Source organism: Canis lupus, unplaced genomic scaffold (assembly GCF_011100685.1).
Source record: "Canis lupus familiaris isolate Mischka breed German Shepherd unplaced genomic scaffold, alternate assembly UU_Cfam_GSD_1.0 chrUn_S1538H1724, whole genome shotgun sequence".
In the NCBI taxonomy this organism is placed as follows: Eukaryota; Metazoa; Chordata; class Mammalia; order Carnivora; family Canidae; genus Canis; species Canis lupus.
Genome location: NW_023330376.1, coordinates 66,197 through 83,606, shown reverse-complemented (window position 1 = coordinate 83,606; position 17,410 = coordinate 66,197). Strand labels below are relative to the sequence as shown.

The 17,410-nt window shown below is 38.5% G+C and overlaps 1 protein-coding gene across 1 annotated transcript in view; it reads left to right on the top strand.

Annotated features, from left to right (window-relative positions):
• The window catches only part of LOC119878351 (ankyrin repeat domain-containing protein 26-like), a 125,847-nt gene that overhangs the window by 82,000 nt on the left and 26,437 nt on the right, over nt 1–17,410 (top strand). Inside the window, exons 25-26 of the mRNA XM_038588969.1 lie at nt 7,426–7,555; nt 16,650–16,943. Of these exons, the coding sequence (XP_038444897.1) occupies nt 7,426–7,555; nt 16,650–16,943 (424 nt within the window). The remainder of the gene's footprint in view (nt 1–7,425; nt 7,556–16,649; nt 16,944–17,410) is intronic.

Below are 17,410 nucleotides of genomic sequence, written 5' to 3'. Positions count from 1 at the left end.
ATTTATCTGTAATTGTAGTTTATAAAAACCTAAATAGAAATTCTTGCCAAAATACTACATTTACTCTTCCGTGATTCCTTAAATAATAACAACAATGCCTTTGACATATATTGTCAACTGCGCTTTTCATTGTCCACCGTGAATTTTTTCTGCAAGATATCTTTGTTCTTAGGTAATCTTTCCTTTTAATAGTGTTCTTTTTTTAGAGCAGATATCCTAATCTCTAAAAACTTAACTGTGTCATTATATAACAACATCAAAAGTTATCTTGGATTCGCTTGTATTTCTTTTTATTTTATATTATTTATTTGAATTCAAATTAATTAACTTATAGTGTAATATTAGTTTCAGAGGTAGAGTTCAGTGATTCATTAGTCTTATGTAACACCCAGTGCTCATGCCATCACATGCCCTCCTTAATCCCCATCAGGCAGTTACCCCATCACCCCCAATCCCTTCCCCTCCAGCAACCCACAGTTTGTTTTCTAGTATTGAGTGACTTATGGTTTGTGTCTCTTTCTGATTTCATCTTGTTTTACTTTTCCTTCCCTTCCCCTATGCCCGGAGCCAAAGGCCTACTCTCAGCCACTGAGCCACCCAGGGGTCCCAAGATTTCATTATTTATTGGCTGAGTAATATTCTGTTCTCTCTCTCCCTCTCTCTGTCCAATAAATAAATAAATATGATTATTTATTTATATCACGCCTTCTTTATACATACCTCTTTCAAAGAACATCGGATCTCCTAGTTTGGCTATTGTGGATATTTACTGGTATAAACATATGGGTGCAGGTGCCCCTTTGGATCCTGACCAAAGTGATCTTTGGGATTCATACCTTCTAGCGCAATTGCTGGGTTTTGCATAGGTAGCTCCTTTTTCAACTTTTTGAGGAACCTCTGGTACTGATTTCCAGAGTGGCTGCACCAGGTTGCATTCCCACCAACATCGTAAGAGGATCCCCCTTTCTCTGCATTCCTGCCAACATCTGTCATTTCCAGACTTGCTAATTTTGGCCATTATGAAAGGTGTGAGGGGGAAACTCACCATGGTTTTGATTTGTATTTCTCTGGTGCCAACTGATGTTGAGCATGTTTTCATGTGTCTGTTGGCCATATGTATGTCTTCTTTGGAGACATGTCCTTTCATTTCTTCCCATTTCTTCATTGGGTTATCTTTCTTTGGGTGTTGACTTTGATTAGCTCTTTATAGACTTTGCATACCAGCCTTTTATCTGATAAGGCATTTGCAAACACCTTCTGCCATTCTGTCAGTTGTCTTTTGGTTTTGTCAACTGTTTCCTTGCTGCGTAAAAGCTTTTTATCTTGATGAAGTGTCAGTAGGTCATTTTGGCGTCTGGTGACATGTCTAGCAAGAAGTTGCTGCAGCCAAGGTCACAGAGGTTGCTGGCTGTGTTCTCCTCTAGGATTTTAATGGATTCCTATCTTACATTTGGGTGTCTCATCCATTTTGACTCTATTTTTGTGTATGGTGTAAGAAAATGGTCTAGTTTTATTCTTCTACATGTGGTGGTCTGATTTTCCCACACCATTTGTTGAAGAGACTGCTTTGTCTCCATTGGATTTTCTTTCCAGTATTGTTGAAGAGGAGTGGACCATAGAGTTGAGGGTCCACTTCTGGACTTACTCTTCTGGACCATTGATTGACATGTCCGCTTTTGTGCCAGGACCATACTGTCCTGTTGATCACAGCTTTGCAATGGAGCTTAAAGACTGGCTTCTAATGCCACCAGCTTTGGCTATGTTTTTCGACATACCTTTGGCTATTCGGGGTCTTCTAAGGTTCCAAAGAAATTTTAGTATTATTTACTCCAGCTGTATGCAAAGAAGTTGGGGGCAGCCCAGGTGGCTCAGCGGTATAGCTCTGCCTTCAATCCAGGGTGTGATCCTGGAGACCCAGGATCGAGTGCCACGTTGGGCTCCCTGCATGGAGCCTGCTTCTCCCTCTACCTGTGTCTCTGCCTCTCTCTCTCTCTCTCTCTCTATCATAAATAAATGAAAATTGAAAAAAAAATTAAAAAAAAATCTTTAAAAAAAAGTTGGTAGTATTTTGATAGAGATTGCATTGAATGTAGAGATTGCTCGAGCTTGCATAGACATTTTAACAATATTTGTTCTTCCAATCCATGAACATGGAATGATTTCAGTTCTTTATGATGTCTCAATTTCTTTCCAGAATGTCCTGTCTTCTTCAGAGTACAGATCCTTGTCTCTTTGGGTGGGTTTATTCCGAGGTATCTTATGGTGTTTAGTGCAATGGTAAATGGAATTGACTCCTCAGTTTCTCTTTCTTCCATCTCATTGTTAGTGTATAGAAATGCAACTGATTTCTGTGCATGGATTTCCTATCCTGCTGCTTTGCTGAATTCAGGAAAGGGTCCTAACAATGTTGGCGTAGAGTCTTTTGGGTTTTCCACATAGGATATCATGTCCTCTGAGAAAAGTGAGAGTTTGAGTTCTTTTCTGATTCAGACGCCTTTTTATTTCTTTTTGTTGTCTAAATGCTGAGGCTATGTTGAACAACACTGGTTGTCCAGAGAGTGGACCTCCCTGTTGTGTTCCTGACCTTAGCGGCAAAGCTCTCAGTTTTTCCCCATTAAGAATGGCATCGGGTGTGGGCTTTTCATAGATGGCTTTTATGATATTGAGATGTGCTCCCCTCCTCCCTGCACTGTGAAGAGTATTGATCCGGAAAGGGTGCTGCACTTTGTCAACTGCTTTTTCTGCATCTCTTGAGAGGATCCTATGGTTCTTATCCTTTCTTTTATTTCTGTAGTGTATCACATTGATTCATCTGCAGATGTCGAATCACCCTTGCAGCCCAAGCATAAAACCCACTTGGACATGGTGAATCATCCTTTAATGTAGTGTTGAATCCTCCCAGCCAGTGTCTTGGTGAGAATTTTGGCATCCGTGTTCATCAGGGATATTGGAGTGTAATTCTCCTTTTGGGTGGGGTCTTGCTCTGGTTTTGCGATCCGAGTAATGTTGGCCTCACAGAGAACACTGGAAGGTTTCCCTTCCATTTCTAATTTTTATAAACAGCTCCGAAGAATAGATTAATTCTTCCTGGAATGTGTGGTAGAATTCTCCTGGGAAGCCACCTGGTCCTGGACTCTTGGTTGTTGGCAGATATTTGATGACTGCTCCCATTTCCTTGCTGGTTATGGGTCTGTTCAGGTTTCCTGTGTCTTCCTGTTTTCAATTTTGATAGGAAGGGATCCATTTCTTCCAGATTGCTTAGTTTGTTAGCATATAGTTGCTCAGAATGTGTTCTTATATTTGTCTGTATTTCTCTGGTGCTGGTCGTGATCTGTCTTCTTTCATTCACAATCTTATTTCTTTGGGTCCGTTCTCTTTTTGATATGTCTGTCCAGGGGTTTATTGATCTTATTCTGTCAAAGAACCAGCTCCTGATTTCATTGATGTGTTCTACTGTTCCTTTGGTTTCTATTTCATTGATTTCTGCTCTGATCTTTATGAATTCTCTTCTCCTGCTGGTTTTAGGTTTTAATCTTCTGTTCTTTTCCAGCTCCTTTAGGTGTAAGGTTAGCTTGTGTACTTAGGACCTTTCTCATTTCTTGAGAAAGACTTGTATTGCTATATACTTCCTTCTTAGGATGACCTTTGCTACATCCCAGATGTTTTGAGCAGTTGTGTTTCCATTTTCGTTTGTTTCTATGAGGTTTTTAAAACTGTGCTTTTATTCCCTGGCTTGATTCTTTAACCTCCGTGTATTTGAATTCTTTCCAAATTTCCTCTTGTGATCAAGTTCCAGTTTCAAAGCATTGTGGTCTGAAAGTATGCAGGGAATGATCCCAATCTTTTGGTATCAGTTGAGACCTCATTTATGACCCAGTACATGATCTAGTATGGAACATGTTCCATGTGCACCCGAGAAGAATGTGTATTCTGTTGCTGTAGGATGGAATGCTCTGAAGTTATCTGTGAAGTCCATTTTGTGCAGTGTGTCATTCAAAGCCCTTGTGCCCTTGTGGATCTTCTGCTTAGATGATCTGGCCGTTACAGTGAGTGGTGTGTTAAAGTGCCTACTATTATTGTATGACTATCAATGTGTTCCTTTAATTTTGATATTAATTGGTTCATAAGGGGGCCTGGGTGGCTCAGTCGGTTAAGCCCTTGCCTTTGGTCAGGTCATGTTCTCAGGGTCCTGGGATCAAGCCCTCATCAGGCTCCCTGTTCAGTGGGGAGTCTGCTTCTCCCTCTCCTGCTGCCCTTGCTTCTGTTCTCTCTCTGTGTCAAATAAATAAATAAATGAAATCTTAACAGAAAATCGGTTTATATAGTTGGCTGCTCCTACTTTAGAGGCATTAAAACTTATAATTGTTCAATTTTCTCTTTGGATAGACCCTTTAATTATGGCATAGTGTCTTTCTTCATCTCTTAATGCAGTCTTTGGTTTAAAATACAACTTGTCTGATATCAAGATTGCCACCTCAGTTTTTTTTAATGTCCTTTAATATGATAAAATGGTTTTCCACCCCCTCACCTTCAATCTGGGGTTGTCTTTGTGTCTAAAAATGAGTCTCTTACAGATAGCATATCGATGGGTCTTGCTTTTTTTTTTTTTTTTTTTTTTTTTTTTAATCGACTGGGATACCCTGTGTGTTTTGGTTGGGGCATTTGGCTTGTTTACATTCAGAGTAACGATTGAAAGATATGGATGTAGTGCCATTGTATTACGTGTCAAGTCCGTGTTTTGGTGTACTGTGTCTGTTCCTTTCTGGTCTGTTACTTTTGGGCTCTCTGTTTGCTTAAAGGTTCCCCTTTACCACTTCTTGCAAAGCTGTTTTAGGGATCACAAATTCTTTTAGTTTCGGTTTGTGCTGGAAGCTTTTTATCTCCCCTTGTATTTTGAATGAGAGCCTTGCTGGATAAAATTCTTAGCTGTAGATTCTTCTCATTGAGCACCCTGAGTATATCATGCCAGCTCTCTCTGGCCTGCTAGGTCTCTTTGGATAGATCCGCTGCCAGTTGAATATTTCTCTCCTTCTTGGTTCAGGGCCTCGTGTTCCAAGCTGCTTTCAGGATTTTCTCTTTGGGTCTGAAATTTGCAAGCTTTGCTATTATATTGGAGATATTGACCTGTTTTTTATTGATTTTGAGGAAGGTTCTCTGTGCCTCCTGGCACTCGAGTGCCTGTTTCTTTCCCCAGATGAGGGAAGATCTCTGCTATAATTTGCTCAAATATGCCTTCTGCCCCCTCCTTCCCCTCTTTTTCTGGGATCCCCATTATTCTAACATTGTATTGCTGTGTGGTACGACTCATCTCTCAAATTCTCCTGTCATAGTCCAGTGGTTGTTTCTCTTGCTTTTCCTCAGCTTCTTTATTCTCCATTGTTTTGTCTTCTATATCACTACTTCTCTGTGAAGCCTCATTTATCCTAGCAGTTAGAACCTTCATTTTTTATTGCATCTCACTAAGATTAGCCTTTTTTTATCTCAACTTGATTAGATATCAGTTGTTTTATTTCTCCAGAAAGGCATTCTCTAGTGTCCTCTGTGTGTCTTTTAAGCCCAGCTATTATCTTGATGGTCATTCTTCTGAACTCTCGCTCCAGCCTCTTCCTTCTATCCATGCTGATTAGGTTCTGGGCAGTCAGTACTACCTCTTGTTCTCTTTGTGGCAGTGAGTTTTTCCATCTTGTCATTCTGTCCAGAGAAGAAGAGATGAGTGAGAGAACAGAATAGAAAAATATCAAGAATGACCCCAGATAAATACATGCTAAACAAATCAGAAGAGACCCGAAGCCAATTTAAAGGTTAACAAAGGAGATAATAGAATTAGAGAGATCAAGAGAGCAGAGCAGTACACCGATAGTATGTGAATTTTGGTCTTTTTGTTAGGAAATTGCATCCCCAAATGGTTAAGAGGAAACCTTGTATATATACAAAAATAAAATTAAATACAAGGAAAGTCTAGAATGTAAGTGTAAAAATGGAAATTAAAAGTCAAAATAAAAAGGATATTATCGGAGATCCCTGGGTGGTGCAGTGGTTTAGCGCCTGCCTTTGGCCCAGGGCACGATCCTGGAGACCCGGGATCGAATCCCACATCGGGCTCCCGGTGCATGGAGCCTGCTTCTCCCTCTGCCTATGTCTCTGCCTCTCTCTCTCTCTCTCTCTTTTCTCTCTCTCTCTCTGTGACGATCATGAATAAATTTTTAAAAAAGGATATTATCACCCAGTTGAACAGAACTGAGTAATATACCATATCCTATGTCTTTTTGTTAGATAAATATATCCCAAAGGAAAAACAAGCAGGACTTACATGTATATAGAAATAAAATTAAGTACGGTGAAAGAATAGAATGTAACTCTGAAGGTGAAAGTTAACCAAGACTTGCAGAAAGTGGTCACTTTTCTATTTGTAGAAATGCTGCAATTCTTTCCTTAGATCTCTGGTTGATTTCACAGGTGTTCAGAATGATTTGAAAGCTCTCTGGCTGGATTTCTGGGATCAGACAAAACTATGTTCTCCTCTTGCTCTGCCATCTCTGACTCAAGTGGCTTACATTTTCTTCCTGCATTTTCTAGTTATAAAATATATCATTCATACAAAAATATATGTCTGACTTCATGAAGAATAAAATGAGCAATTTCACTACTCAGATTTTTAAAAAAGTCTTTCCGATGTCTCTGAAGCTCCCACCTGGCTTCCTTTCTGCTTATTTGCTGAGTATTTAAGTTTTGCTCTGATCCGCCAAAACTTTTCTGTCATTTAACTTTGTTTCTCTGCATTGTTTGGCATCCTTCACTTTCCTAAGAGTGTACTAGCCAAGGTATTCGATTTTTGTTTAAAACAGTCTCATAGGCCATCATCATACATTCTCTCTCTGCTGATTTCCTTTCTTCTAAAGCTCTGCCTCTTCCTTCTTCCTCTGAATTCAAACTTTATAAATATTTTTCTTTCCTGTTTCTCTTTCTGTTTTGAATGATGTCCTTTGATGTTTTTTGTCTGTATTTTCTTTCCTTCTTTTAGACTGGGGTAGGTGGGTACCAAAATGTATTTTTGTGTCTTTATAAAACATTAATAGATGAGGATGCTTTTCTTCCTCACCGTGGATTACTAGCCTCTACTACCTAATAATAGATTAATTTTTATATTCACATACTGAAAATAGATATTAATAATAACTTACAAGAACTCTTAATATAGTTACCCTGTTAACCCTTCAACTGCCATATGTGTCATAAAAATCTTTTCCATATTTTTTTACTTAGCAATGTAATTTAGTTGGTATTCTCTCAAACAATGAGAGATTGGAACAAATGAGATATCATAAGTATAGATTTGTTTATGTGATAGAACATATTATCTATTTAAATAAGTATTAAATATTTCTTCTTAAAGGACCTGACTTACTCATTCTATACCTTCTGCAGGCTTAAGAACCACTTAAACATGTTAAGAAGGATGTTAAGTAAATATGAAAATGGAGAGCTTCCTTTCTATGGAGATTTAAAAACCAGTCAAACGGAAATGGAAATTCAGATTAATATGCTAAGACAGAAGGTAATTTTTAATTAGTTTTGGGACTCTAAATTCATTGGGAAATAAATCCCTCTGTGCTTTGAGCAGTAAAATACAGATTTTCCTAGTAATCTTACATATTTGATATATATTTTTGGTAATAACTTTATTGAGATATAATGAACATAAGATGCATATTCAAAGACTACCACAATCCATTTTAGAACATTTTCTCACCGTAAAAATAAACCCTATGCCCTTTAACTGGCACCTCATGCTAGTTTCCCCCTCCCTATTCTTCTTAGCCATAGGTAGTCACCGTTCTAGTCTCTGTCTCTATCAATTTGCTGCTGATTTTGGACAGGTCATCTCAATGGAATCACCAAATATTTGATCCTTTGTGACTGCCTTCTTTGGTTTAGCATGTTTTTAGATTTATTTTGTGCCATGTGTCAGAACTTTATTATTTTTTTAGTTCTGAATACTATCCCACCATATGGACAGCCCACATTTTATTTATGTATTTATCATTTGGTGGACGTTTGAGCTGTTACACTTTTTGGCTGTTGTTAATAATGCTGTTGTGAATACGCATGTACAAGCTTTTGCGTGAACATTTCACTTCTCTTGGGTATATACTTATAAATGGAATTGTTAGTTCATATGTTAAAGGACCTTTAACATTTTTGGTTTAAACCTTTTGAGGAACTGCCAGACTATTTTCCAAACTGGCTGCACCATTTTACATTTATGTCACCAGTGTTTGAGGATTCTCATTTTCCCTGATTCTTGTCAATGTTTGTCATTATCTGTTGTTTTTGTTATAGCTATCCTATTGGGTGTAAAATGACACGTTGTAGGGGTATTTTCATTTGTTTAAAATTTTTATTTGAATTCTCGTTAGTTGACATATCATGTAATATTGGTGTCAGGAGTAGAATTTAGTGATTCCTCACTTAAATACCCAGTGCTCATCAGTACAAGTGCCTTCCTTAATACCCATCACTCATCTAGCCCCCCCTGCCCACCTCGACAGCAACACTTAGTTTATTCTCTATGGTTGAGAGTCTCTTATGGTTTGCCTCTCTTTCTCTCCTTTTTTTCCACCTTCCCCTATGTTCATCTGTTGTTGGTTTTTTTTTTCTCTTAATTCCACATAGGAGTGAAATCATATGGTATTTGTCTTTCTCTGACTTATTTCACTTAGCATAATACACTTGTTGAGTTCCATCTGTCTTGTGGTTTTAATTTGCATATTTCTTAGAACTAGTGATGTTGAGCATCTCACCTTTATATGTGGTCATTATTCATTTCTATATCTTAAAGAACTAATCATTTATTTTGCCCATTTTTATATTGGACTGTCTTTTCATTATTGTAAGAGTTCTATCTATATCCTAACTACAGACCCCTTATCAGGGATATGATTTTCAAATATTTTATTCATCACCTTGCCTTTTCACTTTTGCTTGATGGTTACATTTGAAGCATAGAAGCTTTTATTCTTTAGATTTTGATGAAATCCTTAATCTGTTTCTGTCTTTTGATGCCATATTTAAGAAACTGTTGCCAAATGCAATCACGAACATACACACCTGTTTTTTCTATGAGTTTTATAATTTTAGCTCTTAATATTTCATGTTAAGTTTGTACATATGTTGTGAGGTAGAGGTCTAATTTTATTACTTTGTGTGTGGATATCCATTTGTCTCAGTACCATTTGTTAAAAAGACTATTCTTATTCCATTTTAGTGTCTCGACACCCTTGTTGAAAATCAATCCACCATAATTTGAGAGTTTATTTTTAGATTCTCAATTCTAATACATTGACCTATATGTCTATCCTTAGGCCACTACCAAATCAAATTTTATGAGAATTCTTTCCTAGTCCTCTTGCAAATTACCACTCATTTATATTACAATTATGTAATAAGTCAATGTAGTAGAACCTAACTTTACTCCTGTAGAGACTTATACTTTTTGAAGGAGCCTTTTGCCAGCTTATGTCTTGCTGACTACCTGACACAATGAGAAGCCAGGCTCAAAAAGATAGAGTCCCGTTTCTCTTCTCCAGTAATACCTGTAGTTTCTCACTCGGTGCCTCCCGCATCCATTTCCATCGTCTTGGTTGTAGGATCCACTGTCTACTATGTACTTCGTTGTGTTTTATTAACTTGTTATAATGCATAGACTCACCCATAGATTTCACCATCTAGGATATAAAGGATTAACTCTGGGTTATCAGCCTTCCTGTTTGGAAGTCTTGCTAATCCATCATCTTAAAGTTCACAATTAGATACTCTTTTGACCTGGTTCTTGTGCATACAAGACTGGCGCCGATCCCATTCTTGGCACAGATCCTACATTCTTGGAAAACAGAGTTGCCTGTATCCATCTTCTTTTACTGAAATAGAAAGATATGCATAGCTGTACTTTGATAGGTCAATACGTAATTAATAGAATAAACATTTCATTACATTATGTCAAGAATACACCTGTAAAATATCTTGTTGCATTTAATTGAATTATCAGGGAAGCCCGGGTCCTCAGTGGTTTAGCACTGCCTTCAGCCCAGGGCGTGATCCTGGAGACCCAGATTGAGTCCCACGTCAGGCTCCTTTCATGGAGCCTACCTCTCTCGCTGCCTGTGTCTCTGCCTCTGTCTCTCTGTGTGTGTCTCTCATGAATAAATAAATTAAATATTTTTAAAAATAATCAAATTATCAGAGACAAATAGTAGACGAGCAATTTGAATCACAAAAAAATTTCAAAGTGAACCTATATGATATGGAGAAGCATTCTAGTACGATGTAAAGATGAGATAGTCTTACTACCTCCCCTGAAAAATAAGCTTGCAGTAAGATAAAGGAGAAGTTATATTTAATTTAAGTGTGCCAAAGGACAATACATTTGTTTCGCTAATGAAAAGATTAGAAATTATTCCATAACGTTCTCCTTATTTCATCACTGATGAAGGGAGAATGAAGATTATTGATTTAAAAGCACTCAGTGCTGCCTCTTTCTTTTAGAATTGCAGTTACTTGAATTCAGATAAAAGGTTCCGTTTTGCTTATTAAACTTTTACTAGTTGTTCAGCTGTTATACTTCAAATCACATGTCTCTCTGCTTGCCAGTCGTTTTTCTCCCCTAACATGAGGGGAAATTTAAAAGAGGAGTTCTTGTCTAGTTTTAATAATTTGTAATTGAAGGGATTCTTTAGAAAAAATGTCTTAGAGAAAGGAAGATGGTGGCAGGGTAGGAGGAGCCTAGACTCACCTCATCCCACTAATACAACTAGATACCTATCAACTCATCCTACATACCCCAGAAATCTACCTGAATACTGACAGAACAAAGGTCACAACTAAAGAGAGAGAAGAGGCCACTTTAAAGAAAGTCGGAAGTACAGAGATATAGTTTAGAAGAGAAAGAGATCCTATCTGCAGCAGATGGGAGGGAGTAGTGGTCCCAGCGAAGGGCAGGAGAGAACACCTGGGAATGCACGTAGCCACTGGCTTGGAAAAGGAGAGTGGCTGAATTTCCTGAGTTCTTGCAACTATGGGGGGATTAAAGCCTGGAATTTTAAAGGTTATTGGGCTTGGCTACGGTAGAAGGTGTAGGGCACTATACTTGGAGAGAGGCACACAGAACGGAAGCAGCTGGCTGGTGCCATTTCCCTCCCCTGGCCCTGAGCACAAACACAGAGCCACCTGTGGGAATCAGTACCACTCTGACACCAGCTGCCTAACTTGCTTACACCAGCCACCACCCGTTTGCACTCCAGGGGAACTGCCCTTTTGAATCATGCTTGCCTCAGTTCCAGCACAGCAAGCCCTTCCCCCAGAAGACCAGTACAAACCCCTGCGGACACCATGTGTCCCAACCAGAGTTTTGCAGGGTCTCAGTTCCAGTGGAGTGTGACAGGTCTCATTTCGCAAGCTAGTTCAAACCTGCTAGATTCAGGCCAAGTACCAAACACTGCCCACAGCAGATACTGAGAACCTATCTCTCAGATGACTGGCCTGAGGGATAGAGGAGCCAGAACCCAGTAGCAGAGTGCATGCCACACACCCTGGAGACCCTCCCTGAAGCACCAGGCCCTGGGCACTACGGGACCATTTTCAGTGGTCCATTACTTTCAGGAACAAGTGACATAACTGGCTTTTCTAACCCAGAGAAACTGTCAGAGACCTAGACAAAATGAGAAGACAGAGGAATTTATCTCAAATGAAAGAACAGGATAATGCCACAGGGCCAGAGATCTAAGTGAGAGAGAGAGAAATAACGTGCCTGGTGGAGGATTTAAAGCAGTGACCATAAGGATGTTCAGTGGACTTGAGTAAAGAATGGAAGACATCAGTGAGACCCTTACAACAGAGATAGAAGAGTTTAAAAAGAATCTGAGATGAAGAGTGCAATAAATGAAATTAGAATACAGATCTGGAATATTCTCTAGACTAGATCATACATTAGGCCACAAAACAGGCCTTAGGAAGTACAAAAAGTTTGAAGTCCTACCATGCACCTTTCCTGACCACAATACTATGAAACTAGAAGTGGACTACAAAAAACCATCTGAAAAGACCACAAATACATGGAGGTGAAATAACATCGTACTATCAATGTGTGGGCCAACCAGGAAATAAATGAAGAAATTTCAAAATACATGGAAACAAATGAAAATGAAAACACAATTGTCCAAAACCTTTGAGATGCAGCCAAAGTGATTCTAAGAGGGAAGTATATATAGCAATACAGGCCTACCTCAAGAAGCAAAAAAAAAAAAAAAAAATCTCAACACAAACTAACCTTACACCTAAAGAAGCTAGAAAAAGAACAACAAATGAAACCTAAAGCCAGCAGAAGGAAGGAGATAATAAAAATTAGAGGAAAAATGGGGGTCCTGGGTGGCTGAGTTGGTTAACTGACCAACTCTTTGATTTTGGCTAAGGTCACGTTCTCAGGGTCCTGGGATTGAAGCCTGCTTCAGCCTCCAACCTCAGTCTACTGGTGGATTCTCTCTCTCCCTTTTCCTCTGCCCCTCCCCCCCGCCCCAATAAATAAATCTTTAAAAAAACATTAGAGTGGAAATAAATGATATAGAAACTAAACACAAATAAAAATAGAACAGATCAACAGCTGGTTCTTTGAAAAATTTAATAAAATTGATAAGGCTCTAGCCATAGTTCTCAAAAAGAAAAGGGAAAGGACCCAAATAAAATCACACATGACAGAGGAGAATAACCAACACTGCAGAAATCCAAACAATTATAAGAGAATATTATGAAAAATATATGTCAACAAATTGGACAACCTAGAAGAAATGGGTAAGTTCCGAGAAACATATAAATTGCCAAAACTGAAGCAGGAAGAAAGTAGAACAGAATGCTAACCAGCCAAGAAATTGAATCACTCATCCAAAAACTTGGAACAAACACAAGTCCAGGACCAGATGGCTTCAGAGTCCAATTCTACCAAGCATTTAAAGAAAGAGTTAGTATGCGTTCTTCTCAAACCGTCCCAAAAAACAGAAGAGGAAGGAAAACTTCCAAATTCATTTGATGAGGCCAGCATTACCCTGACACCAAGACCAGATAAAGACACCACAAAGAGAATTACAGGCCAATTTTCTAGTGCAAAAATCCTTAACAAAATAGTAGCAAACTGAATCTAACAATACATTAAGAAAATCACCGCCATGATCAAATGGGATTTATTCCTGGGTTACACGGGTGATTCAGTATCTGCAAATCAATCAGTGTGATGCACCATATTAATAAAAGAAAGAAGAATCGTCATCATTTCCATAGATGTAGGAAAAGCGTTTGATGAAGTACAATATCCATGCATGATAAAAACCCTCCACAAAGTAGGTTTAAGAGGGAACATACCTCAACATAATAAAGGGAATATATGAAAAAATGCACAGATAATGTCTTCCTAAATGGGGAAAAACCAAGAGAAAAAGTTCATGTCTGGTGTTGTTGATGCTGGCTGTTGCCTAGATTTATAGTTAGGGCAGGCAGCCAAAATGCTTACACTGGCACACCTGGACTCTCTTTGTGGCCTGAACCTCCTCACAAGAGGAGGGGCTAAATTCCGAGTAAGCAGGCTGAGATACAGAACAGGGCAGAAGCTGTGTTGCCTTTTGTAGCCTAGCCTTGGAATACACACAACATCACATTGACCATATTCTGTTCGTTAGTAGCAAGTCACTAAGGTTAGCCCACGGTCTTTTTGTTTTGTTTAGTTTTAATGGAATACTGGAACACCTATGAACACATGAAGAACGCAATTTTTAGTGTAATTTACCCACTGGCCACAGTGTTCGATATTCCTTTCACATGAAAAATGCACTCACCTCCTCCCAGTACCTCCGACAAATCTCAGTTATCATGGCATCGGGTTCAGGATGGAGTCCAAGATCTTGCCATCTTAATCAGATGCAGCGGGGATAAGGTGCCAGGGTTTTGTTGTCTAAATTTTAGTCCCTGGAGTGCAGGTTCTCTCAATAGGAATGAAGACTTGAGAATTAAAGAGAACGATTCTCTACTATTGAAAACACAACATTCTGGTTACTTGCTAAAGACTCTTCCATTCAGAAAGAAGATGGAAGTCACACTAGACCATACCAGGTTTGAAATGCAGCCTGATGCATGCTGTCCATTTTTCAGTCAGACTTAGTCTGAAACCATGGAAATTTTTCTCCATGGCTCTTTGCTGTCTATCCTCTCTGAGCTCTTGGTTCTGTCCAATGACCTGTGTTTGCAGTTGTGTTTTCAGCCTGCTGCCTCCCTGTGGGGACTTCTAAGACCCAAAGGCCTATTTTCAGTCCGTGCTATCTAGGTCTCTTTTAGTCCAAGCTCGCAAACAGTGGTTTTGATGCTATAATTTTCTTAACTTCTTGAGTTTTTCTGTGAGAATCAATGGATTGATTTTATGTCAGTAGAAAAGCCAGTCTCCCGGATCTTTTTGAGATAAACTTTTCAACTGGGCTCTCCTGTGAAGCTCATACTCTTAAGATCCTTAAAGAAATTTGAGGCATACCTGAAATCCTTCTGAGGTCTTAACAAAAGGTTTTATAATCTTGGCTTCATCCATAGGCCATGTTTTCCTGGATTTGCTCTTGACCCAGGATGCATTTCTTTATTTTAGCATTATTTGACATTTCAGCATATGGAAAGGCTATAAATGTGGAGAAAATATTTGCACCCAGTTTGTCTGGGTCTTTCATACTGCATAGACCTTGTTTAGTTTATCTTTTGTGTCCCGTTTTACTTTCAAGTGGTTTGTGGCACGAGTTCCTTTTCCTCTAGTGTCATTTTCTTCACTTGCCTGGAACCTTTACTGTCAGCCTCTTCAAGGGCCATCAGGTTTCCATTAACAGTCTGTTGGAAGCCCTTTTGGTTTTCATTCTTACTCTTCCCTACATCCTTTCAGTTTCTACCTACCTCTCGGTTCAAAGGAGGTTCAGGTTTAAATATTTTAATGTCAGCACCCCATGTTTAATATCAGTTTCTGTGCCAGTTATTTATTGCGGCATCATAAACCACCTGAAAACCTAGTTGCTCAAAACAGCATTTATTTGGTTCACAAGTATTTAGTTTAGGCAAAGCCGAGTAAGGCCAACTCATTTCTTCTTCATTTGGTGTCAGCTGAGATGACTGGAAGCTGGGGACTAGAATCATCTAAAATCATGTTCATGCAAATGTTTAGCTGTTGAGGCTGGCTTTTAGCAAGGACGTTAGCTGGGTCAGTCTCAGCTGAAATGTCTACATGAAGACACACCAGGTGGTCTGGGCTTCCCACAGCAGCTAGATTCTAAGGGTTAGTTTCCCTAGAAGAAGAATGTCAATGGAAGCTATATCACATTTTTTAACCTAACCTTAAAAAAATCACACAGCAGTTCTGCCGAATTCTATTCACTGGAAACCAATTACTAAGGTCAGCACATTTTAAGGGGTGGGATTATCATGGGAGAAGTGTCAAAAAATTTATAAAACCACCACATCCACTTACCCTGTCTTATCAATCATATCCAGAAGAAAGAAGTTCTTCCCAACTCAGAATCACTGAAACCCTGTCAGGTTTTTCAGTGGTGGTTTTTGGTGCTTAGTATGTTCCCTTGTTTTGTGGGAGTAACAGAGGATTATAAGATAATACTATTCAATTAGGTGGTTTTTTTTTTGTCCGAAAGTATATGTTTCATCTCACTAAATTTTTATACTGAGAGGTGTGGTTTCTTAATCCTGAGAATCATTTCTCCTGGGAATGCAATTCAAATTAATGTAAGTCATTTGTAATTCAGAAAAAGGCTTGTGGCTTAGAATCAGTATTTATAGATTCAATAATTAGAGTCTTATTTTCAAAGTCTTCTCTTAGGAAGCATTTATTGGTTCAGACCTACATAAGTCAATATGATATTACTAAAACTTTTTAAAAATTAATGGGAGTATTCATTGGGACACTCGAGTGGCTCAGTGGTTTGTGTATCTGTCTTTGGTTCAGGGCATGATCCTAGGGCCTTGGGATCGAGTCCTTCATCGGGCTCCCTGTGGAGCTTGTCCCTCTGCCTATATCTCTGCCTCTCTCTATGTGTCTCATGAATAAATAATTTTTAAAAATTATGGTGTGTTAGGATGGGGGAAGGGGCCAGAGACTTTCTTTTCTTTTTTAAAATTTTATTTGAATTCAATTTGCCTATATAAGAGACTTTATACTAAGAGGTGACTTACAGTTATTTTATGGAGGAAAGATCTGAAGCAGTCATAGAAAAATAAAAGCATAAAATGAAGTACAAATGTTGTGTGGCAAAGACAATGATAGCAGAGATCTTTTTTAGTAACTCCTAGTGGTTTTAACTTTGTTCTTAATTTTCTAAATGCTTCAGGGTTCCACATTCTAAGACTCTACTACACTATAGATTATATTTTATTGCAAATGAATTTATTTTAAAATGGGAGCACCTGGCTGACTCAGTCAGTAGAGCATATGACTCTTGATCTTAACGTTATGAATTCGAGCCTACGGTTCAGTACAGAGACTTAAACATAAAATGTTTTTTAAAATGTTGGTTATAGTTTTGAGTTAAACTAATTTCATTCCATTTCCAAACTGTATTGTTCTATTCATGCAGATTGGTGATCTTAGAGCAAGATTGGAAACTGAATCTTCAAGATGTATAGACCTGGATGCAAAAAATCAAGTTCTTCAACAGGAGTTATTATCTATGAAAGCAACAGAGAGGGAATGTGAAAAACTAAAACAGATTAAAAAGAACTTGGAAGAAAAAGTAGTAAACCTCAGAAGTCATGCAGAAGTCAATGTGGTACAAGGCATTCAAGTAGAAAAGTATTATAAATGGGAGATTGACCAGAGAGTAAGATTGATTGTAGAAGAAAGATTAAAAGAAGTCAATCTATTTTTACAGGTTAGTTTATTGATCTGTGATACGCTTTCATTTATTTCATTACAAATTACACTTTGGTTATATGCATTGTGTAGGTTTCCTCTGCTTCCTTTACAGCAATCTGTTTGGTATATTTCTGGAGGCATTCGTTCCTCCCTGTAAAGATTTCAGTTTTCATCATTATTCTCACTAAATTGATCTTTCAGAATGATTTATGACCAGTATGTGTGAAACAAGACTATTTTTTGAGAAATTATTTATGTGTTCAGGAGATACACAGAGAGAGGAAGAGAGAAGCAGAGACACAGGCAGAGGGAGAAGCAGGCTCCATGCCAGGATCACACCCTGGGCCGCAGGCAGGTGGTAAACCGCTGAGCCACCCAGGGATCCCCTGAAACAAGACTATTAAGAGGAAAAGAAAAAATTGTGATTTAAAACTTTTACCATGGGGAAAAAAGTAAAATAAAATAAAACTTTTACCATGGAGA